Source organism: Dipteris shenzhenensis, chromosome 14, assembly GCF_047967505.1.
Source record: "Dipteris shenzhenensis isolate YYH24624 ecotype China chromosome 14, Dip_SZ_1.0, whole genome shotgun sequence".
In the NCBI taxonomy this organism is placed as follows: Eukaryota; Viridiplantae; Streptophyta; class Polypodiopsida; order Gleicheniales; family Dipteridaceae; genus Dipteris; species Dipteris shenzhenensis.
In genome coordinates this window covers 14,181,412-14,208,798 of record NC_141609.1, presented here as the reverse complement: position 1 = coordinate 14,208,798, position 27,387 = coordinate 14,181,412, and the positions used below count along the sequence as shown (strand labels likewise).

At 42.8% G+C, this 27,387-nt stretch overlaps 1 protein-coding gene across 2 annotated transcripts; it reads left to right on the top strand.

Moving 5' to 3' along the window:
• The first annotated feature begins 1,508 nt into the window (after positions 1 to 1,508).
• Positions 1,509 to 26,342, top strand: LOC147894229 (uncharacterized). 2 transcript variants are annotated; one of them, XM_087385092.1, is made up of 3 exons: positions 1,509 to 2,031; positions 8,603 to 9,493; positions 25,949 to 26,342. In XM_087385092.1, the coding sequence occupies exons 1-3, from the start codon at positions 1,697 to 1,699 to the stop codon at positions 26,049 to 26,051; spliced, it is 1,329 nt and encodes a 442-aa protein (XP_087241218.1). In that variant the 5' UTR covers positions 1,509 to 1,696; the 3' UTR covers positions 26,052 to 26,342. The 2 variants fall into 2 exon arrangements, with proteins under 2 accessions (XP_087241218.1, XP_087241219.1); XM_087385093.1 differs by lacking the exon at positions 25,949 to 26,342 and adding an exon at positions 9,873 to 10,783.
• The last annotated feature ends 1,045 nt before the right edge of the window (positions 26,343 to 27,387 follow it).

Here is a 27,387-nt window from a genome sequence, read left to right as displayed (position 1 = left end):
TTCCTCTACTCTCTCTCTCGTGCGCGTGCGCGCTCCCTCCTCCCCTACTCTGTCCACAATACATCCTTTTAACCCTCTCCCTCCCTCCCTCCTATGGTGAATCTCGATATGACTACCTCTCTCAACACACATACACATACATATTAGAATGGACAAATGAAGTGCCATAATGCAAAATGACAATGTAAAAGAGAGATGTAATTTGGAGGAAAGCAAGTTGGGTCCAAGTTCATATCTCGAGCCATGTGTATGTATGGGACCTTCACCTTGAGTCCCTTTTTATATTTAAAAACCCAATGATGAGACCCTTCCAATGCTTCTCTTTCTTAGCTCTTTCCTTTCTCAAAACCTTGAACATGCATATTGTAGATGGTCTCATTGTGACCTAGGATGCTAGCCTAAACACTTGAGCAATCCAAACATCATTGTCATCATTTAACATGTGACCCATAGAAGATTGAATTGGTAGCTTTGGTCTAGGGGAAGGGTAGTGCTTCACCATCGTAGAAAGAATGGGAGCAAGCAAAGAGAAACAAGTTGGAAGGAGGGAGAGGTTGAGACAAGGAGGTTGAGAGGAGATTGTGAGTGGGATAGTTTGGGAGGTCTCTTGTGGGGATGGGGACACTTTTTTCAAAATTTTGATTTTTTTGAGGGAAGAAAAATCCGTGAATTTTGAGACCCACCAAGAGAGGGAGGAGGGTAGGGGAGACCAGTCAAAAGTCAAGGGGGGAGTAAATGTGCCTCGTAGTGGTGGGGCTAAGAGGGAGGCAATTGGGAGCCTAGTGGGGGTCTCTCCACCTCCATTCTTTTAACTAGTAAATGGACCTGTCTACGACGAGCTCCTCTCTCTCCTCTCTCTCTCTTTGCCACGTGGAGCCCTCCTATGCTTAGAACTTGACTCTCCTTTGAGTGCCATGTGGAACCTTCGCCACGTGGAGCCCTCCTATGCCTAGAACCCGATTCTCCTCTGAGTGCCACATGGAACCTTCCCTATTAATGCCCAAGCCTTCCCATTGGTTGGTTTGCTAATCACAAATATTAAGGGCCTAATCCAAGAGGCCCAACATTCCGCTAATGCTCTTTCCATTTCCCTGGTAGCCTCATTCTCCCTCCACGCAACATGAGCACAAAGAATCCCCCTAAGCCTCCTCCTTAGAGAGAGGGGGGGAAAACCACGTAGTAGTTATTTCTTCACTTCTTCGTCACCGTTTTTGCATACTACACCCATTCTTAGCTTCTCAAACTCAGCCACACATACCATCTCACCCTTATCTTGCACTGAACCGTTCGACGGGCAATCGCTCTTTATTGATGTTCCCTCACGTGACAAGTCCTCAATCTAATGCCTCTTGGATCTCACGCCTCTCACCATGGTACTCCCATCACATGCGCTTAAGCACCATGTTATCATCTAAACCATATTTGTACTCAACGATCACTAAGCCCCTTCAAAGTTCATTGGGAAGACATTGCCGACTACCGAACTCCCTTGCTGTAAATGTCTAGAGCAAAGTATAAATCTAACAACATGAAGTTCAAGCTGCCAAGCGTCTTGAGGTGGTGAGTTTGAAAGTAATCTCGAGTGCTGAATTGGTGAATTGAATTGAAGCTGCTGCGGGCATTTCCCAGGTTGATGAATCCTCAAGGTGCTCTGTCGTAGACGAATTTTTTTGTGGGTCGTTCTGAACTTACCACAATGCCGTTAGATCGCGATCGAGCAAGTGCAGAGGTCGAAGCGCCTGTTAATGGCAATGCTGAATGTGATTCGGTTAATACGGACAGCTTATCGGGAAAGCTCTCTTGTGAGGAGCATAACTTTTGCTCAGAGACATCAGGAGCTGTAGACGAACGTCAGCAGTCCGTGGGAGAAAGTGGAAAGGACCTTAGCACGCCTGCTAAATTGTGCGACTGTGGGAGACCAGCCGTACTTAAGACTGTTGGGCCTAGAAGTGAGAATCGAGGCCTGCGCTATCTATGCTGCGATCGGTTTGTCTTCTTTGGCAAGAAGCGTAACTATTGCAGATTTTTTGAGTAAGTCCTCAGGCTCTTTGCAATCAGTAAGCCAATATGGTACTTTACCTTTGCAATCAGTAAGCAAATAGTAAGTCCTCAGGCTCTTTGTACTTTACCTTTAACCCGATGCTTTCAATAGTCACCCACAATTAGAATGTTGAGAACGGACCTCTTACTTCTAAGTGATCTGACTGTTTGGCCTAATGAATTCAGCTTTCCCTCCGTAGACAAGGGGATTCGCCAAAAGCCCATTTCAATCAATGTGGCATGATGGCGGGAACAGCTTATCTTACACGACGCAATGAATGGACACCAATACAGCGTTTAGGAGAACAAATCATTATCTGAATAACATCAAAACTTATATCTGGAGGAGATGGCCAGTTGACGCAATTATGCTGTGGTCTAAATTTGGCACTTTATGACATTGCTCATAAACTCAAACGACTTAAAACTATGACTGTCATGCGAATTACGAAAAACAAATAGGAGACCCGTTGCCAAGCTGGACCAAGAGCTTTGATTGCCACATCATCGAAATTTTCAGTGATTAGGTTATTTGTGTTACAAGAAATTTTAGAGTCACCACATCTTTTACACCACATGAGCCTTGCTTTCACGGCTACAATGTTCTTAATGTATGGTTTGTTTGTTCTCCTCCATTGATGCCTGACCTTGCCCTCACTTCGCTATTTTTTGGCCTGCCTGGCCTTTAGGCAGGCCTTTGTGCTTGAAAATCTTTTCAGTCAAATGGGAAAATTGAGTGCTAATTTGACTCTTTTCTTTTTCCCCCCCATCTCTATTGAAGCATAGGCGAGGCCGATCGTGGGAGATTTTCTTATCAAGTGAGAAATAAGAGAGAAAACATCAACAGTCTGTATTTTTGGTTGAACAACCCTTGGCCCATGGGGTCATAGCAACCTAAGGTAGTTACAACACTTAGTAGTGCTGGATTGAGATACCAATTCTTTGTTTGTTGCACAATTCGATCGCAGCAGCAACTTTGTAACGTAGAAGGTATATAATATCAACTCAAAGTGTACACGCTTGCGATGACGAATCTTAAAAGTTAGCCTTTGGTTGTGCAAATAACATGAAGACTAGGGCTGCTACTCTATGCATGCAATGTGGAAAAACCGCCTGTAGATAGGGGGAGGCTTGCATGTGCAAGAGAGGATGGGGAAGGAAGAAGCGAGAACAATCGACAGCACCATGTTGCCCCCTGTGATTGGTGACCTTACTATGCCATCCATGAATGAAGCCAATTTCTGCTCAAATGCCCCCTTCTTGCTACTGCAGTTTACTTCGACAGGACACCAATGGACATTGTCACATCCTATACCCTTGAAAATCCTCCTCCCAGGCCCGATTGGCACGATGAGACCAACTATGCAGGCGAGACTGAGCAAAGGGTAGGCCGTACTTCCCAGATTTGAATGACAATGTTTCCAATCACACTTTCTGGATCCCCCTTCAAAGCTGTGCAAATAAGTGATGCTTAAGGCTGACCTCCTGATGAGCTGCGGATACAGATCTGGCCTGCTATATGTCCGGCATGGAGAAGCTAAGCATTTCCTACTCAGGTATCCATTTGAGATGCTCTTTGGGGTTTTAAGTTTGTCTTAACGAGAGCTGCATCATGATGCAAGGTTTTTTGTTGGTTCCCAGTGGACCCGGTCTGCAGTTAGAAATGTAACGTACTACTCCCAGAGTAGCCTGAGTTAACTGGCCTCTTTCCTCCCTTTAAAGCAGGGCTTAATCATGGGCCTCAAGGAAAACGGAGCTTAATAGTCAGGAAGTATGTCCATTGCACATTCCTTGCTGCTTAAAATGTGCCAGGTTTGAGATGAACTCAGTCGTCTTGCAATCTCATCAAATCACAGCAGCTTTAGATGCTTCGAAATCAGGTCCAAGACTAGAAATAAGTGCTGGAAACTCATGCGAGTGAAGGACTGCCTTGATTCTCAACTAGAAAAGCACACGAAATAAGAAGGGAGAAGAAAGAGAGAGAGAAGAGCACACAACACACTAGGGCCCAGAAATAAGGGCTGGGCCCCCCCAAAGGATTTTATTTCAATAATAAAATAAGGTTGATACAAAGAAGGCTCACGAGGGAGCGATAGAACTGGCTGGTTGTCATGTCGTACAACTAGGAAGCAAGCCATGCTTTTTGCCTTTCTCCACAAAAATCTGGGGCTCTTAGCCAACGTGGAAAGCAAAGGATTTTCCCAGAAATTGGGCATTGTAATTGCTTTCTCGCATGTGGGCCCTTCTTTTGGGCTGGTGGCTCCATTTAAATGGGCTTTTCCCAGACTCCTGCAAGGATCACGAGACACTGTGCTGATGGTTTCTTGGGAATGGGTTCTGGTGGTATGGGATGCTAGAGCATAGGCTTTGTGGGAGTCTGATCTCCCTCGGGGGTGGCTGGGAGGTGAGTCGTGTGCTGATTATCTTTGTGTTTTGCTGATTGTATTTGGACTGTGTTTAGAGCTAGATCCTAGAGGAGCCTCTACAACTTAGGTTTGAATCATGAGTCCACCTAGGTTACCTATAATCCCTCTTGACCTTTTGGCTTCCCTATCATAGACACATTGTCTTCAATCAGGTCACTGTCCCTAGTTACCATAAGCCCTTGATCTTTCTTTGAGGATCCTCACTATCACCTGCATCCATCAGTGTCACCATGACATTAATGGCTGACAAGAAGAAAGTTGTGAATGCTGCTACCTTGAGAATCCTCCCTTTTTATGTCTGGAAGGCTTTCATCCTCCGCCTGGAATTCAATAATAATGCATAAAGGGAAAACATACCATAGTCCGACACTTTTCTTGCCATTCAAGCAACCTTCTCTGGAATCTTTGGGGATACTGAGTGCAACTCCCACGAGGAATTCTCCTCTTATGAGACTAGCTGAGTTTGAGTCAAACTCTTCCTTTGTGGGTTCCTCCTCCTTTTTCTGACCTGCCTTCTTCTTCTTGTGATCTCACACAAGATGTCCAGGTTGATCACGATAGGAGCATTTCCTCTTTTTGAAGAGTTGCCATCCATTGAAGATCTTTTCTTATTTTTCTTACCCTGCCGGGTTTGCCTTTACTTTTCTTTGTAGAAGCAATAAATGCTTTGCCATCGCCATCTTTATCCTACAACTTCAACCTAATTGTTTCCGTCCAGCATCCCCTTCTCTCCAAGTTTTGGGTAGGCATACGAGATGCCATGGATGCCTCTGTGGCTCCATGAAATTCTTTGTCAAACATGTATCTTTGCACCCTCTGTCCCCTGGCTTTGAAGTTTGCAGGATGCAGCAAAATTTTCAGCCCTTCTGCTACATTTTTTTGCAGCTTCCTACCCCTCTCTCTCCCTCTCTCTCATTCTCTCTTTCAATGGCTTCTCCACATGGCATTGAGACTGACCATAAGTCTCTTTGGTTGTTGGAGGTTGATCCCCTCGCCAAGTATGATGAAGCGAAAGGAGCATGCAAGTGGAACTGTTGCTTTTGTAAAGCAACAAAATCCGGAGGCAAAAACCAAGGACGGGCTCATTTATTGGGAGTGAGGGTGCAAGCATCTCCCCTTGCCGTTCAGTTTCAGCAGCAGACCTTCACGTTTGAAGGCATATGCAGAGAGGTTGGACATTATTGGATCACAACCTGTGATTCTTGATTCTTGAGATTGAGCATCGCCAGTGGCACTGCAGGTTCTTCCATGTGTGGCAGCACAGCTGCTTGTAGTTTCTGCTCGTAGCCTTGTTGGCATCATACCACCTCATCACATTCATCACACATAGTCGTAAAGCTGAAAAGAACTGAAAGAGTGGAACACAAATAAGTGAAGCTGTGTGGGGTGCATACGAGGATCACCCCCTGCCAGCGCTCAAGCACCTGGCATATTTCTGTATTCTTATAATGCTGAATCTTAATACAACAGTATTCCAGAATTTAGGAGCTCAAGCAGCTGGCATATTTCTGTATTCCAATAGAGCTGAATCTGAATACAAGAGTATTCCAGAGTTTAAAAATCCTAGGAGAACACAGATCTTAAAACCACTCATATGTAGAACAGCAACAAAGGATGCAGTCTATGTAGCCAAACTTGGTGATATCCTGTAATCCTGATCAAATGTCAAAAAATTCAGCCAATAGAGGAAGCTAAAATTGAAGTCCTCATGCTTTCTTCATCCTCTTACCACAAAGACACTGTCGAAATCTAGTGTAAAATACTTGGAAATCTTCCTCAATTAAGAACCAGCAACGAATCCGTCACCCAAAAACATGCTAGATGGTGCCAAAGTCCATAACCATTAATCCAAAAGTGGCCAATAAGTTCTGGGATGAAACTGTCAATGCTAGAGCAGAAAATTATGCCCGAAAGTGAAAAATTTATGCCAAAAAAGGAAAAAACTCCAATCGAAGCTCTAAATGATGTCAAAATTTATTCAAAACTGTAGAACTAGGTTCTAGATCACATTGCAGTTGATCTGTGGAAGCTCCATCCACGAGGGATGCATTGACCTAGCCTTATTCCTATCTAGACCTCCATCGAGATATATCAATCTAGTTAGGACTACTCACCCTAACCTCCTGACTCCACGTACTATGATCTTCCTCGATTAGGTGAGTCACCAGCTAACTTGGGCTAACTAGGGATGTAACAATATCCAAACACAAACCTTACCCTTCTGAATGGAATACTCTTTGATCTTACTATCAATTGGGGTATTGCAAGCTTGTTCTTCATCCCAAACACACTTGATGAAATCATCTTTTGTATAAAGGCTCGTGAGGGAGTCATACAGGTCTGAATGGATCTTTCTGAAGAAAAGTTGACTGCTATCTTCTTGGTAGACCTTTACGATAATGAATCTTGAAGTCAAATGCATGCATAAGCTTTGACCATTGGGCCTTTTGAACCCTGAGGTCACAAGAGATACCTCTTCACAAAAATGCGCCTCTCACCGCCTCAACCCAAGAACAAACATAATCTAGGGGTCGCTGTAGCTTGAATGAAGAGATTTGGATTTAGATTTAGATTTAGATGCTCGTTTGGGAGAGACTAAAATAAAATCGTTTAGACTTCACAAGCCGTTGTAGCTTGAATGAAGAGATTTGGACTACTTTTTGATTAGCCTTCTCCTTTAGTGCTAGCCTTCGTCATGGCTGAGTTTGCCCTTCACCTCTGGAGTGCCGACAGAAACACAGTACGAAGACTTTGTATAAATGGATGCTCAAGTATGTGTGGGTGTGTGGATTTGTATGTGTGAGAGCATACTTTTATACTATGGTCCACACCCATTGTTGGGTGCTGATGACGTCAGTGGGGATGTCATAGTAGCTAGTCCCTGCTATGCGTGATGGAGTTTATGGTTTTCAATCTTACGAGTGACTATCGTGAGATTGAAACTGCACTATATTGTGTTTTTAGAGGATGAGTTTGGGAATGTTCCTGGATTCATCTAGGTATAATCTAGGGGTCGCTCCTTCCTCCGCGAATAGACCTCTTGGGAAAACATGGCATCCAATTATGAACTCACTGATGCTGGGTGGTCTGCATTTGTTGAAACAAATTATGTAGAACTTGCACTTTTTTTTTTTGCCCAGAGAAACTAACATTCTTTTAGTGAACTCCTTAGTGACATGGACACCAAGGAAAATACAACTTGCCAGTGAAGGGTACAATATAAAAATACACAGATGCCTCTATGGGGGATTACCTTGTACAAATGTCTGAGCAAATAGCCACTTCGGTGGTTTATAATGCCATACTATACCACCACTTGTGAAATGAAGGAAGGGCGTGGCTCCCATATATTGATAAAAGCCTCCCTCCTGTGCCTGGCATGATCTGAATCTCCTTGGAGCCTATCCCATCTAGTATGAATGATATCTAGCCAAATGCTGGCCATTGTCTCCAAGGCTTAGTACTTGGGCATCTATCTACACCATCTGGATAAGAGGTGGTGTAGAAGAACCTAGAGCATCAAAATGCAGGGTTCCATCACCAAGATTTGGTTCCATCCAGCATAAAGGACAGCAAGCAAGCAATCAATAACACAAAACATACTATTGAGAATAGGAGAATAGTAAAACACCTATTTGATTGAGAGACACGTTCTTGAAAGAGATATAAGAGAGCTATAATTTGGGTTCTATATAAACTGGCAATGGATTATAAACAGAACATGGATTTCTGCAACTACATGTATATGCATGTATGATACCTGTCCTCGTATTCATACATGTTGTCAATATGCATATTTTTTGGAAAAATGCACCCAAGCAAGTGAATGCATGAGCAACCCCAACCTCCTACATGGAAAGTTATGTTGATAGGAATCCTGTTGGTGGTCTTCAATAGGGACGAGTTCTAAGTGAAGCCAAATGGGATCCTCATAAAATGTATATTATGCTTGTGTGTGGCACCGGGTTCAGATAGAAAATTTGGATTGTATGGTAAAGGATGTAGGAATCTTTGCGTGCTGTCTTCATAATTGACTGTTGGGACAAGGTCTCTTGTGCATGAGTCCTGGAATCTAGAGTTTATTTTCTATTGTAAAATAAAGAAGACTGATCTCAGTTTCTATCATATCGGGGCAGGTGGGTTGATTGTCCTCGTGTGAGCAAAGAAGAAAGGAAAGAAGCATCAACTAGAAAACACAAAAAATGGAAGACTGATACTCACAGTCTTTCCCTCCAGCCTACTGTTATAACAAGAGCTGTGGTCAAACAACTAGGGACTCAGTACAATTTGATTCAAGAAGTGCAGGTAAATACTGAGAAAGCTGACTTTGGAACAAATTTCATGACCATTCATCCAGAGACAGTAACCTTTGAAAGATCTATGAACCGTTTGTATCCCAAGGCGGCAATCAGACAACTTTCAACTGAGGCCCAACTTGATCAGGATCCAAACCCTCAGAAATGTCTTCCAACAGATTATAATGAAGCTATTACTGACCAGGAGTCAAATGTTCAGAAATGTCTATCTTCAGAATATGGTGAAGCTTGGAACCATGATGCGGTTTTCCCGGAGACCGTTAGAAATAACAACAAGAACACACATGCAGTGACTGATGCCATCAGACAAAACCTCCAGTCTGTGCAAGATATGCAAAGCTTGGAGACGGGGGCATACACTGGTGATTTTGAACATAGTGCCAGTGCTGCACCTTCGAATGTGAAAGATGCCGTAGCAGCAAGGGGTGACCTTATGAGTATACAATCAGACCAAGGTTGTAATGAAGTGTCAAATGTCAAAGAGTTTGGAATAGACCTGGAATTTAAAAATGACTCAATGATTGCGGGAAGTTTTGAAGATTCTGAAGTTCCATCCTGCTTATGCTCACGAGAAGCAGTCCTCAAGACAGTCAAATCTGAGGGTCCAAACAAAGGGATGCGCTTCTGGGTTTGCTCTAATTCAAGGCCTTTCTATGTAAAAAAGAAGAAGCATAAATTAGATGGTAGTGCAAACAGCTGCAAATTTTTCAGGTTTGTTATTACGTCTCATCTTAATCTTGCTATTGTCATTCCAGCACTATTATTTGTATTTCATGCTCAGCCAGGATGCATAATAAGGTGAAATAGTTAGTGGAAAACACATATACAAGCCACAGTATGAACGCTGTACCAATACGATATTATGGACCCTCACATTAAACCCTTAAACACTCAGATCTATTCTGTACCTCAGTTGTCTTGCCGATTGTTGCACTATTTGTATTATATGCTCAGCCAGGATGCATGCACCTGAAGGTTGAAATACTTGACCTTGAATACACACATTCTCTGTTGATATGGCCTATCACATCCAACCCTTAGATGCTGACTATCAGATACTTGACTTCACCAATTTGCAAATGGACAGCAGGGATCCCGATTGAACGTGCTACACTGCTGATGTTGGAGTTTAGAAGGTCACCTCCCCATTTGTAAGCCCCCAAATGAGGAGACCATGGGGGAGGAGTACCAGAAGAGGTCAGATGCCACGTTGGTAGAGAGAAAGAAAGAAAGTTTATTACCGTCTACGAAAGACCAAAGGGTCTATGAGATTGAAAAGAAACCAGATAAATTGAAACCTAAGGGTGGGGCCATTAAAATGGACACCAGTGTTCAGGCTTTTTGGTGCCCCAATTCTGGCTGCCACTACAGCAGCAGGGGGGTCCGGATCTACAGCAACAACTCTTCACAAGGCGCTGTCTACAGAGCAGCAAGGACGGAAACACGGCAGTCTTGTGCCTCACCATTGGGCTCAATGGGACAAACACTTCCTTACGATAGTCTATCCAAGGGAGCAGCAGGAAGGTGTATTTGCAGGGTACCATTACGAGGCCCACACAACCTCTAGGAGAACAATGCAAGCTGAGTGTTTTGAAGGTGCCACGAGGAGGTAGGAGAACAATTTTGGGTGCCACAGTTTTGGTTGTTTGCAAGATATACCACCACCCTTGACTACATTCAGTTTTTCAGTTGGTGTCGTTATTGGTCTCTATGGTCCTTATATCATGCCCATACTTCTCGGATCTGTGGACACTTTGCAGTGGATGTTTATCATTTCTTCCGTTCCTCCCTGTTTGGTTCTCTACAAGACACATATTGCATGGGAGATCTTTCAGCGACCCCAACTAGAAGTGTTCTATGAGTGTTTTTAGTTCTTGTGTACTAGCTGTTCTTTTCTAGAGCAGCTTTTACTGCTTTTACTTGTCAATATTTTGTTATGAGTAGTAGTTGTCCCACTCTGAGACAACTATGAATGTAAATGCTTTCTTAATGCAAAATTTCTTTTACCCTAAAAAAAAAGTGTGTGTGAGGGGTGTGTGCGCATGTGTGTGCACGTCATAGCATGTGTCCAACTCTGGGACAAGTATGAATGTAAATGCTTTCTTAATGCAAAATTTCTTTTACAAAAAAAAAGCGCGCGTGTGTGTGTATCCAATGTGGACCAAAGCATATACAAATTATGGGCAAATATGCCACAAAAGCATAACGAGGAAAACAGGCAGGAAGACAAGTCCCCAATCTGGGAAGAAATCACAGGCAACGGGGCAAGTCTAGAGTAGATGAAGGACTGTCTCCCTGGGATGCGAACAAGATGGACAATGCACCTGGCAGCCAATATGTACAAGATGGACAATATGTAATGCACCTGGCAGCCAAGAAAGAACCCACTGGTAAAGCACCAACCAAACATCGCCACAAGAAAAGCCATTGTCTAAGCGGAAGCCAAGAAATAGCCCACAAGTAAAGCACCAACCAAACATCGCCACAAGAAAAGCTGTTGTCTAAGCGGAAGCTTACTGTTCCAAATACGGCCAAGACAAATCTTCCACCAAGCAAGTGGTTTGTCAAGATGCCAGATAGAAAGACCCCCCTCATGAATCCATGGCTGCGGTAGGAGAAGATGATAAGCATTCTTGGCAGTAAGATCCGCAACGAAGAAAGAGAATAACCCGGAATGCCTCAATCAAAACTCCAATCCAGAAGAGAGAAACCAGTGAACAAACGGGGAAGTGGTTGGAAAGGAAGTAGCATGGTAGTGAGAATACGGCAGATAGGCCTATGATGCATACCCAAAGAGAAACATGTCCTGGCGTGTGGAAAAGAAAGAGTAAGATCTCTGTCATCCACCACATCATCAACTGTGGAGATATCCAAACGATGTAGAAAGTAGCCCTTCCTAGGCTGAAGATGAGCCAATGGTAGATCAAAGACCCCGTCCAATGAATACTCTACAGACGGATGGTATTTACAAGATCTAGGGAACGGCTTGACCAATGCAAGTGTTTCAGTAGAGTCTGCCAATCCCGAAGTAGGCGAGTAGAAAATGGACAATCAGGAATAGTACCATGTAGATGCCCAAAGGTAACAGCCGTTAGAGCCAGGATCCACTATCCAAATGCATCAAAACGAAGAGAAGCAAACATACAAGAGAGCATAAGTGTCCATAGCTGATTCGGCTCCAGAAAAATAAGCAAAAGTGTAGCCTTGTGAGCTATCACATGAATGTGAATATTCAAAATATTTTAACCCCCATGCATCTTGGGCGAGGAGACATAACTGTACGTCAGTAGGCGAACCGCCTTACGATCCGTTTTAGTGAGCCGAAGGCATTCCATTGCCCTGGATATGAATTTCTCAATGTCTGCTGTAAAAGACCAAGCAATCAATAACAAATGAAATTGCACATAGGCCATTACAATGGATTGCACTATTTGAAGGCGAAGAGAGCTTCCAATAATCTATCTTATGAAAGAGCTTCTACAAAACCCTTAGTCTTTCTTGTGGTAGAGAAATACTCTAACCAATGGGATAGCCAATGACAAACAATTTGATTAGCAAGCAAAATCAATCTAGGCCATAAAATGCGATGCCAATCACTTGCATGGAGGGGAAGGAGTTTGGATTTGGCAAAGTTCACGTTCAATCCAGCTGCAAGGCCAAATGAGTGAAGAGCGTCGTGCATAAGATGGCGAACATCCAAGGCAGAGTTCTTGAGAAAAAAGAAGGAATAATTGGCATAGGCCTGACTAACAAAAGGAGCAGCTCCAGGAATATCTATGCCATGCAAATATTGGCGAGATTATCCATATGCAACAGAAGGTGATGCGTAGCAATGGCAAAAAGCAGAGCACTGAGTGGACAGCCCTGACGGACAGAGCGTCCGAATGACCATGAAGAAAGAGAGCATCAGACAAAAGGCAGCATGCTGTGCCACCATCATAAAGCCAGTAAACCACCCTTTGCATCTTTTATGCGTAACCCAATCTCTGCGTGACATGTGCAATGAAATCCCATCTGACCGTATCAAATGCTTTTTCAATATTATCTGCATGATTAGAACATCTGGATGCGTGTAGTTGGCATATTCAATACCAACATAAGTATTTGCGATATTATCCTTCTTTGACTGCGAGGCACAAATCCATATTGCGCAGGATGCAAGCCTCTATATAAGATCTGCGAGATACGTAATACCAGCTTAGAGATGAGCTTTTAAATCATAGGCATCAAGGTGATTTGCCTCCAATCCGATAGATGCCGACATAAGGGCTTCTTGGGAACCAAACGTAGCAGACGTTTCTTCGAAGAAGAGGGCAAAGTACCAGATAGGCAAGCATCATTGATCATGCATAAAAGAGGAGGACTGAGTTGGTCCCAAATTTCAGCAAAGAATTCCACCGTGAGGCCATCCCAGGCTGGAGGTTGGGGATTTAGAACATCCCATTTAGCCAATGTGCCTTTAAGTTCAGCATTTGTAAATGGCAATTCCAACAAATATGCCTTCTCAGAAGAGAATCTCGGATGGACATGTCAAAGCGTGCTCGTGCGCACACACACGTGTGTGTGTGCATTTCTACATCTCTCTCTAGCATAGAATATATGTATGTGTGTGTGCGTATTTCCACATTGAGATTATCTCATATTACAGTATCTTCTTTGTATAATGTTCTTTTGCCCCCACCTTGGGTTTCTGATAAGGCAAATCAACTCTGGTGCATGAATCCGGAGGAAGAGATTGCAATAGTTTTGGAGATCCAAAGTTCCTCTTCGACAATAGCTTTTTTTGTGACAGGTGATGTTGGGGGTCTTTCCGTCAAGACAGCTTTTAGCACGTAGACACATTGCTCCCGCTGTTTGTCACCGATCTTTGGCTCCACAGGAATCTGTGCGGCTGTGCCTCATCTCCTTTGGCATTGTCCACACACTAGAGACTTTTTGGGTCTTCTTCTGCAGCATTTGAGAACTAGATTGTCTACTGCTACCTTTGACAAGTATTTGTAAAGCAACAAAATCTTCACACAAAAAAAAGTGTGTATTTCTACACCTCTCTCTAGCATAGTTCATTACTGTTTGCACATTTATCTCTATTTACACAAGTACACATCATGGAAAGAAGTTGGATTTGAAATTTATACTGTGTGATTCCTGGGCACTATCTTGTTTCATCTATCTTCTGTGTGGAGTTTGTTTAGTAAGCAATCTCTCCAATTCTACCTTTTCTAACAGCTGATGCCTCTGCTCTTGCATCATCCTCAGGAATGAAGAGATTTGAAATGAGGTGCTCAAACCTGCCACAATTGGTTGTCCTATTTGCCATGGTCAGCCCATCATGTGATCAGCCTGGTTGGGCGGACCTTGTTAGCCAAGTTATTGAAGATAGAAGCTTAATCAGTTCCCTATAACTTAATCAATGCATTTTTGCTACTAGCTATGAAGTGTGTGCATGCTGTCATGCTGGAAATCCAAGTCTTGCTACTATGAAGTCTACTGCATGCAATTTGAAGTCCTCCAAAGCATAGTTACCAGGGACTGGGAACGTTCCGGAAATTTGGGTGTCGGAACGGGAATGTTTTGGGAAGGGGGAATGGGAATCGGAACGGCATGTCATACACGGCACATCATATGGCATAAAACTATGTTAGAAAATGAAAGAAACTAACATTTTATAGCTTTAAACTTTATATGCAAGCTCTGAAATACCCATTTGAAACTTTCAAATATCAAACATTTTTTTATTGGGGACGTTCCGGGGCCGTTCCAGTTCCAGCCTGCTACTTGGAACGGCGTTCCAGACGTTCCGGATGTCGGAACGCCGTTCCCTGGTAACCATCAACCCCGACTTGAGAGCTAAGATATTAGTGGAAGTACCTCTTGGAAAACCAAGCGAAAGATCTGTCAATATTGGACTTGATGCTTCTTGAGTGCAATTTTGTACGAATGCTTTGCACTTTCAACCTCAAGAATTGTGGGAGATCTACACAATCCCTATAATTGAGTAATAAATAAATGCTTTTTTGTTGGGTGAAAGAAAATATTTTTCTCTGTTCAATTAATAGGTCAACGCTCCCACCTGTTAGCCCCCACATAAGGAGTGCAACAGGGCTTCAAGCCTGTAACATTTTAGGGGAAATAAAGAGGTACAGTGGCTGCCATGTAGTCAGCATGAAAGGCTGACACATGTGCAGTACTCATGGCCTGAAATAAGTCCTGATATATGGCTGCATGCAGCCAGCCATAGGTGTAGGACAAGAACCAATGTGATGGATAGGGCAACAACAGGGGCGGCTTTCAAGGGCTGCCAGTTACAAAGGTTTGCTGGAGCAGGCAACAGAGCAGCTTGGTATAGATTGGCTGCAGCTGGACAAGAGCCAGCAGGAGGCAGGGCCTATTTATAGGTTGCAATGCCAGGTCGTCTGTACCTACGGACTGCCAGGTGGGGAGATCTGCAAACCTGGTCGGTTCAGTTGGATGGCTGCCTGGGTTATCCAGTTCGGCGCACCAGCCCTATAAAAGGTCCCCGATGAAGGTGCAGTTTTTAGTTCAGTCTTTGGGCACCCTAGCGGCTTCCTTGGTGCAGGCCAGCAGCATATTGGCGAGCAGAGGAATGGTGATCTGCAGTAGAAGAGGTTCTCACAATCAGTTTGCAGGCCCCCCTCCCAATTAGGGGAGAATTTCCTTCATACTTGGAGAACTGAGAAATACAAATAATACTCTTCGAGAGAGCACGGAAATGCACTTCTAAAGAGTACACTGTGCACATGTATAGCAGACCCAAAAACCTGAGAGGCAATGCTGATCATTACCGAGACCTTGATGAGACTCTAATAAACTTTTTTCTTTCTTTCTTTCTCAAGTAGGTAATCCTTTATCTCAGCATACTCTTCACACATGTAAATGTCCCTATCTTCACTATGAAGGCTTAAACAGGTTCTTCAAGTCCACTTTCTAGGAACTGGCAGCTGAGCTTTGAAGAAGCACGAAGTTTTTCCCCTATGCCTCCTGGGAAGGCTTTCACCTGAGAAACATGAAGCAAAGATTCTGCCCATAGCATGCTACTAAGGTTTGAATGTACACACAAAGAATATACGTACCAGTAGATGCACCCATTTGTTTGCTTGCTGAAAACAAGCTTGTACCTCATGGAGGCACCCATAGCTTTCCTGTGTAATCCTGTAGTGCTGTCTTCAGTGTCCTAGCACCCATCTGACTCTGACTCCTGAGATCCTTTCAAAGATGGTTCATGATGATACCAGCTTTGCACTCAGAGAAATCTAAGCACTCTATGCTGTCCTTCACCTTCACAAATGTTGTTGGTTCCTCTCTAGACCACCTTTCAATGTCAAACATACATACTGGTTCACCAAAATCTGCATATCTCACCTTAGCAACACTCGGAGTTGTTACCAAGAAAAGACATGTCTTTGAGAATTGTCCATGCTTGAAAAGTAGTGTTTGCTTGTTGGATATATGGGAGGACTGTATCTGCAGCTGTGCCAATGATAATGGTAAGTAGTGTGTGTACTAATGTAGAGAGAGAGATGTGCAGACAATAAATAAACTGTGCTGAACAGAGAGATGTAGAAAGAGTACTTTATGTTTGTCGAAAGATGGACCAAAACATATACAAAATGTGGACACAATGTGCTACCATTTACCAGCAGGGTGCCACTTAGATGTGTACACCTATGGCTCTCCCAAAATCTGTTCTCCTACCTCCTCATGACACCTTCAAAACAATTCAGTCTGCGTTTCTCTCCTAGAGCTTTTGTAGGCTTCATAGTGGTACCCCGCACATACACCTTCTTGCTGCTCTAGTGGACAGCCCAATGTAAGGAAGTGTTTGCTCCTTTGAACCTTTCTCTGATCCTGTAATGTACTAATCTTCACCCTTCAGAGGATTTGCAGGCTGGACTGAATGTGATGTGACCTTCCTTGCTGCTCCAGGCTGAGGCACAATCTTTGGCCCACCACATGTGTATGTTGGCCTCCCTGTTGCTCTCAAGGACAGCCTTGTTTGAGGCACAAACAATTGGTACAAAGTCCCCAAGGCTTGGGGCCTTTTATAGGCCCAGAATACTCCAACCAGCCAACCAACCTAGTTTGTAAACCTATAGACTGACTGACTTGTTGATGCAGAGCCAAGTCTTTGAAATGCTGTGCAACCTTGCCACATAATACCTCAGGCTTGCATGTGGAGGTTTTCGACATCCATTGCAAGATTACTCTTGAGATTAGTGACGAAGACTTTGACAAGTTCAAGTTGATGATCAATGGAGGTGGTCATGAGGCTTCTCCAAGCAAACCTAGTTGCATGATCTTGAAAAGGCTAGGTGATGATCTTGTCAAAGCCTTAGAAGTGGGGATGTAGGATCTGAGGGATCAAAGAAGGGGGACCCCTGATCTGGACAAGGCTCCTAGCCATGTGTCACTAGAGTGAAATCTGTCACTTGGAAGAACCCAACCCAAGGGTATGGCTGCATCAATTTGCTGGATTCTCTTTGCACTCCCTCTGAGGTGACTTACTAACTGAAATCTGTGATCATCTGGAAGTCATCTGAAAATACTCCAAGAACCAACAGGGGAAGCATGACCTCTCCCCCAAGAGGATCACTGCATATAGTGCGAGTACCTAGTTGCTCATTAAGTAAATGATCGTTCCACATGACGGGCTGCCTGTCAATCTCTTCCCAAGAGGAAGGGGGGAGTCTTCGAAGAGTGCTCCTGAAGCTGGCCCAAGGTTTCAGGGTAGCAGCCATAAGAGGAGAGGAAGGAACTCTGAGATGGTCTGATGTACAGATCCCTCTGGTGCTATCATTCCAATCTCCACCAATGGAAGGAGTGCAAGACTGTATGCGTCTAATAGACAAATCCTTTAAAGGTTCCTGCCCTGGCAAGAGTCCTCCGACCACCACCTTGCATAATAATGATCTGCTTTGCAAGTCTAGATTTATTATATTGAGTCCACCTTCCCATTTGGGTTGAATGAGAGTCTCCCAAGCCACTTTGGCTCTGGTATTTGCTAAACCATCTAGACCACTCCAAATGAGATTCCTTATTGGTCTTTTGAGCTGAGTGATGCAACCCCTAGAGTGGCACCAACAAGAACAAACAAACCAAGCTGTTGCTAGCAAACTTGGTTGACAACCACTATCTTGGAGGCAAGGTCAAGTTTGATTGGAGGTGAGGTGGGATTATAGGGATCAGACGGGGATGCACTGGTCTTTGATGTTCACAAGCCTAGCAAGATTAGTATAGTCACTACGAATGTTGGGATAAGATGCTAGGCCTACATTATTGTCATGGTCATACTCCATTACAACATTGAAAGAATATTCTAGGCCTAAATTATTGCCATGATCATACTCTGTCAATACATTGAAAGAATGATTTGTTACCGATACAATCTTGATATAAAATTTCCTTATTGGCCGTTGTGACTATATGGCTAAAACTTGAGCAGTAACGTTTTCATCTGTTTACATATATGAAAGCTAGTCCCAGTTCTTTTTGTCCTCTTCTAGCACTACTTTTAGAACCTGTTTGCACTACATCGCCTCTCTTGATCTTCTCTTGGCCCCCCTTATGATATCATGCATCTTTTTGGTTAGGAAGACGTGGGTGCTCTAAGGCTCTCTCTCTTTTCTGTTTTCATTCTTCTTGAGCATGATACCGTCTTTTGCAACTTTTTCTGCCAAATTGTCTATTTCAGCCTCCGTTGTTTTCTTCTTTTGATCAAGTTCAAGATCTTCTTGGGCAAGTGGGTATGTACGCACTCTCCCCGAGCATTATCTATACCTTTGATCACCATCTCCACTATGGGAATGGTCTTGCACTGCTTGGATTTGATGCCCTTCGAAATGCTGCATTTTTTTCTGCCCTCGCTCTTATTTCTTTGTTGTGTTTCAACACAGGGATCTGTAGAGAAACAACCACTCCCCACTTTTGCTTGACTTATCAAAAGGTATCATTTGGGATGAAGGCCCCTCTTAGAGGTAGCCTTTTCCAAATTTTCCCACATTGGAGCCTATGGGGCCCCTACGCATAGAGGGTGACAAGACAAGGAGGTGACAGTGGGAGAGAGGGCATATCTAGGTAGAGAAGGAGAAAGAAAGATGTATGAACATGTTCAAAAGGCCAAAAAAGCCTATTAGACCACAAAAACATGAGAGGACATATCAAATGTGGGGAACTAGAGGTGTACAATAGACTAATTTGTACAATATATCAGTTGAAAAGAATGAATATATTTTTTCAGCCATAGTCATGGATTTTTCATGTTTTGCATGGCGCATTGATTCATTGAAAATTTTCATGCTCGGGATGATGTATCAATCCTTGAATCTTGAACTCTTGGTTATTCTTTTCATACTTGGAAAAAAAAACAAGAAGAATGAATATATACAAAGTCCTATTAGGATTATGCCTTCATGGCCGTAGAATGCTATTTTAGCACTCTCAATTATGCCAATGCATATATCGCAAATATTGCACATATTGCGTGTATTTTTTTCCTTAACATCTTTTTTCAAGATCAACATCATGAAGTTGGTACCTTCCCTCTAGACGATGTTTGAGTTAAAATTTGAAAGGTTAGAATGTTGTGATTAGTGCCCTTTAATGGGAATGTTATTCCTCTGCATCAAACCAAGAGCTAATTTGTGTTTCTTGCTGACTTTGCCAATTGGTATCTGCAACATATTTTTTATTGCCACAATATTGGAGTGTAATGTCTCCAATTTGTACTCTTTCCTAATAAAGCGCTGTCTTGCATGAATAGTGCTTTGTGCTAGGATGGTATTGCCAGTGCTAGTGTTGATTTTTGTTAATATTAAATAGTGTTATTGGATCTGTCTCATCAAAGCAATGTGTCTATGATAATAATCTCTTTATCCAGATTGTTTCTCATGCTCCCAGGATAAAGGATTTGTGTTTTGCTTCTATTGATGATAGAGAACAAATTGGCTGCTTGTTGGATAGCTAGGAGATCGCTCTTTTGCCAATGAAAAATGCATAACCTTGGGTGAATCTCCTAGTATCATAATCTGTTTTCCATGACCACTATCGTGATATTAGTGAAGTATTGTGTTATTGCTTTTGTTTCTAGGCTCAAATGCTTTGTTCTTTGATCATTTTGAGGAATCTACTTCTTGATCTTTGACATGTATTTTCTTAGTGTATTGACACCATAACAAACCACTAATATGGTGATTGTTAGATATATAGTTGAAACTATGAGCTGTCTAGACTCTATAGGACCTTTCATTTATTGTCGGCGGTTGGTTCTCTTTCTTTTGGGTTAAAAATTCTTTTCCAGTTGTGTCGATGCAATTTCACAATCTTGCATGTGGAAAATTTTCTATAGAGTATCACCATTCTTGTGTTGACTCATGATGGTGCTCTCTATGCCTAAACAGTAATGCATTACGCCTAAATCCTTCATGTCAAATTCTAAGAACAGATATGTTTTGAGATTACTGACGAAATACTCATTGCTTTTCCTGATAATGGGATATACGAAGGTTCAATGGTATATCTCTCATTGAACTTTGTAGTAGAGTGTATAATTTGCATTGGAGTTTGTGTAACCAACATTTGCAAAGTACTTGTCAATTCTACTATACAAGCTTTTGGGTGCTTGCTTTTATCCATATAAGTTTTGCTCTTTTCCTTTGATAGTGTAGCCCTACGATTAATGCATATATGCCTCTTCATCGAGGTCTTTGTTTAGAAATGCATTCTTCACATCAAGTTGATATATATTTTAATTGTGATTGGTTGCCAGTGAGACTAATAATTTGATGGAATCCATGTTAGCAAGTGGTGTATAGGTTTGCTAATACTCTTCTCCTATTGTTGTGTAAAATGTTTTGCTACCAGTGTGGCTTTGTATCTTTCAATGGTGCCATTGGGATTATATTTAATGTGTGGTTCTTGTACAATGCATGTACTTCTTCATCCATTGTTACTTGCCATTCCAGCTTCTTTATAGCATCTTCAAAGTAGATCGGCTTATTTGTCTACATGATTGTTTTCTACATGATGTTGCTTTCCTTTTTTTTTTTTTGCATAAGTAAAGCCTTTGTGGCTGCTTTCTTTCGTTCTGAGATTCTGTTTGTGTTGAACTTCTATGTCTGGTTCTTCTCTTGCTAGTTTGTCTCTATCAGGCCCTTTGTTATTTGGTGTCACAATAAGTTCTTGATTCACTGATGAACTTATTCGTTTTGATTCTTCGTATAATTTGACATTTCAGAAAACAATGAGTTTTTAAGTGCTTGGATCATACAATCTATTGGCTTTGCTATGTTCTTTGGATCTGACCATGATGCATCTCTTTGATTTCTGTGATCATCATGAGTATGAGCATATGCTATGCTTCCAAGTATTTTGCGAACGCCTCGTATGTTAACAATTACCATGTTATCTTACCTCTTTGGGGGTTATTGGAAGTCTTTCAACAAATACCTTGAATATCTATGGCGTCTGTCCAATACTATGTCAGTAAGTTATTTTTATTTTACACTGCTATTGCGCTCTTGGCAGCGATACTGTTCTCTCTCTGCTATAGCAGTCTGTTGTGGAGTGTTTGCACATGTAAATTGTCCTCTGATGCAGTTGTCTCTATAATAATTCATGAATGCAGATGACGTGTGTTCTGTCTATTAGACCTTAGCATTTTAATCTTTCAGCCTGTCTAGTTTTCAATCATGGCTTTGAATTCTTTGAACTTGTTGAAGACTGCTTTGTAATGGGAGCAGCAGGGGCAGATTTTGAGAAAGGGGAGATAGGAGAGCAGAAGGGAGAGAGAGATAGGGGAAGAAGAGATCTCATGTAAAAAGAAGCAAGACCAAAAAGCCTCTGAGTTTGGTGGGATTCTGTGGCTGTGGCCACTCCCTTATGCATTTGACCTTAGCTGGATCCACTTAAATTCCATCCCTGCTCACAATATGACCAAGATACTCAACCTCTTCTGCCATGAAGTGCACTTGCTGGATTTAGCATAAAGCTGATGCAAACTCAGAAGTTCCAACACCTGCTTGACATGACTGATGTGTTCTTGCTTATCCTTGCTATAAATGATGATGTCGTAAAAAAATACCAGCACACATTTATAAAGAAGGTGCTGCAAAATCTTGTTCAAGAGTGCCTGGAAAGTAGCCAGTGCATTGGTCAATCGAACGTGTGAGCATAGTTTTGCATATGCATACTTGCAAAGATGATGCGCTCCTCATGAGTCTTGGGGTAAAACCGGAAATAGTCTTTCAGCTTCGTGAGCTACTTCTCCAACTCATTGGGAGTGTGAGTGTCCCCTTTAAACTTATGGACTGAGAGCTTATTCTTCACGTCCTTGGCTGTGTAGTTCTTGTTGTACCCACTAGAATATCGGGCATCTCACACTTAAGTTCACCTACTGAGAAAAAGGCATCTCATCATGCACATTCTCAAGCGAATCCCGGTAAGAGCATAAGGCATCTGAAAGCATATCATCCATGGTCAATTGCTGCCCATTTCCAGCATGCTGCTGCATAGTAACCCCAACTACCTGATGCATATGCTGCGTCCGGCTAAAAGTGTTCACTGTCGGAGCCATAGAAGCATGTAGTTCTGGCTGAATCTGGCTCCCAAAGGCATCCCTCTGAAGAGATGGTGCAGTAAAAGCTTGAAAAGAGGACTGACCTCTTTCCCAGCTACCTTGCAACCCAAAACTAGATCCAGGCATACTCACTGAACGGATGCATACCTATAGGTCGGCCTAGTATAGATGGCTCAACCTACGTAGAAGCAAAAAATTGTGAGCCGAAAGGTAGCCTGGCATCCATCAAGGAAGTGCTCTGCGGCACGGAAAAGGCACCACCCAACTATAATCTCCATGGTGGGGTAGATGCAAGGGTCCAAAAAACGGGTGCTCATAGGCACGGCGTGCATGAGCCATAAACCCTCTGTGTGTGCTAGAAAACTCATCATGGCTATCTGACTGATCCCCATGCCTGGGGTGCGGGCTGCAAGCATAGCAATGGCAGATCTGAGTTGGTGACCAATCTGTTGTCCGACCTAGGAAAGAGCCGTATCCTGCATAGCCATGGCTGTGGTAAGCTGCTAGCTGACCTCTTGTCCAATCTGGCGGAAAGCACCCTGGAGTGTAGAAGCAAGGGCATCCAAAAACTGTGCCTGCGCTTCTCGAGATGCAGAGAGAGAGATTGAGCCATAGGGATCTCTGTACCACTAGTGGATGCACCCACTGTGGAAGGCAATTGCTCATGTTGAGTAGCCTCATCACTGTCATGCAATGTATGACGAAGGGCACGCTTGGGTGCCACGGTAATTGTCACAGGAGAGAGAAGCTCGAATGCAGGCAAGGAAATGAAAGGGACTCAAAGAAGTAGACAACAAAACCCTACTGCAATGAGCATCTGATATGGTATGTAGAACCATGAAAAAAGCCGATGGCGAAGCTCGAGAGAAATATCAATGAAGAGGCTTTAAAATGGAGCCAAAATGACTCCAAATGGGGTTGTGAAAGGCCCTAAAAAGAGGCTGAAAATTTGGCTTTTTGCTCCCTTTTTTTTTTTCGAGGGGGGGGGGGGGGGCTAAGTCACCTAGGGTAGTTAGGACAGCCCTAACTTAAGATTATTAGACTATTAGGACATTGAATTAGGCTAACCTAACCCAACCTTTAGCCCTAGCTAGCACTAACCTAACCTAATCCCAAACTAACTAAACCTAACCTAACCTTCTAACTAAACCCAAGCTACCTAAGCCTAACTTGTTAAACCTAACCTAACCTTGACTTTAGGATGATTTGAAGGTGGGTTTGCAGGGCAAACAGAGATGGCGGAGAGGGCAGCACATGGGCAACGATGAGCCCTTCTGGACTTCAGTCGACGGAGCAAGGCTCAAAGGCTCCTCTTTTGCCACGGCAACGACGGGATGGCGACGAAGGGGCAGCACACGGGCGAGGACGGGGACAAACGGGCCGTTGGAGGGCAAACATGCATCCGCATGTTAATACATGTGATTTTCCTTGTCGAGTAGGAGAGTAGCTGCAAGACCTTGGTTCTCTGGGGCGGCCCTACTGTGCAAATCGTTTCCTCTTCGTCGACAATGCCCAACCATTTCGTGATGAACCAACTGGTTCGGTGTCTAAGTTGGTTCGTGGAGGCTCTAAGCTGGTTCATGAGGGTTGTTTTGATTCGGCACTCTGGTCTCATTCACCAAAGCAATTAGTTGAAGTCACATGTCCGATTCTGATTTGTTGATGAAAGGTCGATGTTGATACGGTTGGTCGCCGGGCGCTGTGATACCAACATGATATGACTTCTAGCGCTGTTTGTTTGCGTGCTGTGGAACTCAAAACGAAGGCGAAAGGGGAAGACAAAGGTGCCAGGGTCGGAGCTCTGATACCAATGTAATGGGAGAGGCAGGGGCAGATTTGGAGAAAGGGGAGATAGTAGAGCAGAAGGGAGAGAGAGATAGGGGAAGAAGAGAGGAGAAGGGATAAGAGTGAGAGAGGGAGAGATAGAGAGAGAGTGGGAGTAGGGAGGAGAGGGTGAGAGGGCGTAGGTAGTAGGTAGCTGGAAGGAGAAGGGAGACTAGATAGGATTAGGGGGACTTATATGGTCCCTCCACCTTTCCCATCTAAAAGGCCTCTAAATTAGCCCTTTCCCCCCCTTCATTACATGCTTTTGCTTTTGTTGGGGTATGTGAACCCATGTATGCTTCTGGTCTATACATATCCCCATACATATGAGTAAATCAAGTCTAGTACACAGCTAGATTATTTTGTGCTATTGTTGAATCTGCATCTCGCTCTTGCCAGTTTTCCAAGACGACATGCTTCAAATACTTTCTCATGGATTTGAGCAGGGATAGATGAATGACCATGTTGTCATTTTTTAGTAGTGTTAAGACTTTTGAAGCTTAATGAACTTATCTCCTGTGCTATAACTCTAAGGGTGGTATTGGGATGTAGTTCATTGCTTAGTAAAGCTATGACCATAAATAGTCTTCCGTCCTTGATTGAGTTGGCCATTTTTAAATTTTACTTTTTATCAAACATTGATTTTCATCAAATACGACTATAATTCTTTTTTGTCATTTGTCTGACTGAAAACATTTTTTTTTGAAATGACAGGACATCATTGATGCGTCCTTTGTTTCTCGTCCATTGGAACTGATCCTTTTCCTTTGATTGCAGTATTGTTAGCTATATAGATCGCATTCCTTAATCCTTCTAAGTGGGTTTCATTTTTGTGAACCATTCTTTGTGACCTATTATGTGAAATGATGCCCCAACTTCCACATACTATGGATCTCAATGGGGTTCTTTGTCTTGTTTTCATTGTATACATGATAGCTGCATTCTCCATCTGATTATTTTGGCTGATTGTGCTTATGTTGAGTCGGTGCTACTGCTCCTTCTTCCATGCATTCAATTGTGATGTACATGCTTCTCTGATTTTGTCAGCAGGTGCCTAATTGTATGATTGTGATCACATCAGTGACCTCTTCCTCTGAACTGTTCTTTGGTGTTTATATGTGTTTATACTGCTTCTTTCTGCAATCTCTTCTATGATGACCAAATTTGTGACAATAGTTGATGTCATGCCTAGTTTTGGGCTTGCTGTTGCAATCTCTAGTGGCCTATCTTTCTGTAGCTTGCTCTTTGTGGCAGGTGACTTCTACTTAGCATAAGATTGTTGTCTCTATTGACCTTGATTGCTCTTGTTCTATCTGGGCTAGACCCAAGAACATTGGACACTGTGATCTTGGGATGTGTGGGTATGATCTTTGCTTGAAACTGATGTATTTTGTAATAATTTCAAAAAATGAGTACAATATCTTAAGTGATACTTGAGATTGTCCTCTTTGATGTGCTGAATCTATCAGTGAAGATTGCATTGAATTTCGATGTGATTTGAGCTCAATATGATTAGGAAACCTTGAAAAAGTGTTGTGAAACGACACATTGTTTGACCTGTATAGTGATGATCAAAATGGTCGAAAGTGCCTAAGAACAATGGCAAAATGTAGCTTTAGATGCTTGAGGCTGTTTTCTAACATGGTATGGTATTTTGTTCTATGAGGCTATTTCCTAATCCATCAATATCCTGACCACAAGACCAAACTGCAAGTAGTGGGTCTGATCTTACATAGCTCTTGACATTGCAGGTGGATTGACACTCCCTTTGTGAAATCACAAGTGCAGAAGGAGGAGGAAAAACAGAAAAAGAGAGAACTGCAAAAACAAAGGGAATTGGCTCTCCTTGCATGATCATGATAGAGAGAAGTCAATGCATTTTGTGGCTCTGATATTAAAATCTTTGGCTGCCCAGACGTCATACTTCGTTTGCCTTCTGTTGTCTTGATGGCTTTTTTCCCTCACTTTCCTTCAGGCATGCTCATGCAGTTAGCAAGGTCAGTTTTCCATGAAGGCAAAGAACCAAAAAAAAAAAAGCAAGCGGAGGTTGACTGGCAACAAGTTCAGATCTTGTCCTTGTTTATATACACAATCTTTTTAGATATTAAGGTTGTCTTCTTGTTTGGCCCTTCAATTTCTGTAGATAGTTACACAAGGTTTGCGTGATGTGCTCAAGCTGACTTTTGTTGGCACTTTTTTAATCTTTTACAGTTACCTTTCTGGTTTTTATGTTATGTATGGAAACTTTGTACAGCTGATAAACATTATCATATGCAAAATAATGTAGGCAATTATGTCATCATTATGGGAGGTCACAATGCTGATATTCTGAGCGACTGAATGGGTTAACTGCCTTTTTGTGCATAATCTTAGGCTTGTAAAAAACTCTGTTTTAGCCCTCAACCAGCTTACATTGGGCAAGATGCCCTCGTCGAGGTTGATTCTTACTTTGATGAGCTTCCAAAAATGATTATGGTACATGTACTAGAATCGAGCATTAGCTAGGATCTGTTTTCATAAAGATGATACTTTTACCTATCAGTGCATGGCCATCTACATGCTGGAGGACATTCCATTTCTGGCACCTTAAGTTCGTCCTATTTGGCTCTGAGGCCCACTCATGCTGGAAGCTGGCTGCAAAGATTTCTTAACAAAATCAAAGTCCCTAAGACTACATAATCTCACTCTAATGTGCGCACGGCACAACCTCATATAACTCCTGCACACGCATGTGTACAGATGTGAGCGTGCATATATGGTGTCAGATGTACAGAGTGCATTAGAATGTGCTGATAATTCTTTCACAGCTGCACAGTAGAGCATGAAATCTGCACTGGCTGGAATGCGCTCCAGCAGCTTAACCACCAGGCCATACATTGTTTCTTACTGATGAACATTGTCGGCAGATTTATATAGTCTATTATTTTAATATTTGATTAATAACAGGTGCACCCCAGGGTCCCCATGCTGCACAATTCCATATGGATGTCGGAAATGACTTGAAGTATGGTGGGGTGCAGCCATGAACAATGAGGGTTATGAAAGGGGCAGAGAAAATACCCGACGTATACATGCACAATATCACAAGCTCATTTGGTGCTTGCATGGAACCCCCCCCTTCTCTCTCTCTCTCTCTCTCTATCAGGATTGACGCCTTGCCATGGAGAGCTTTCCTCTTTATGTATTGATG

Bases quoted from the DNA above. Each gene is read 5' to 3' on its own strand.
- LOC147894229 (XM_087385092.1), top strand. From the start codon at position 1,697: ATGCCGTTAGATCGCGATCGAGCAAGTGCAGAGGTCGAAGCGCCTGTT. The intron at 2,032-8,602 runs GTAAGTCCTCAG...ATATCGGGGCAG, and splicing joins AACTATTGCAGATTTTTTGA to GTGGGTTGATTGTCCTCGTG. The intron at 9,494-25,948 runs GTTTGTTATTAC...TTGACATTGCAG, and splicing joins AACAGCTGCAAATTTTTCAG to GTGGATTGACACTCCCTTTG.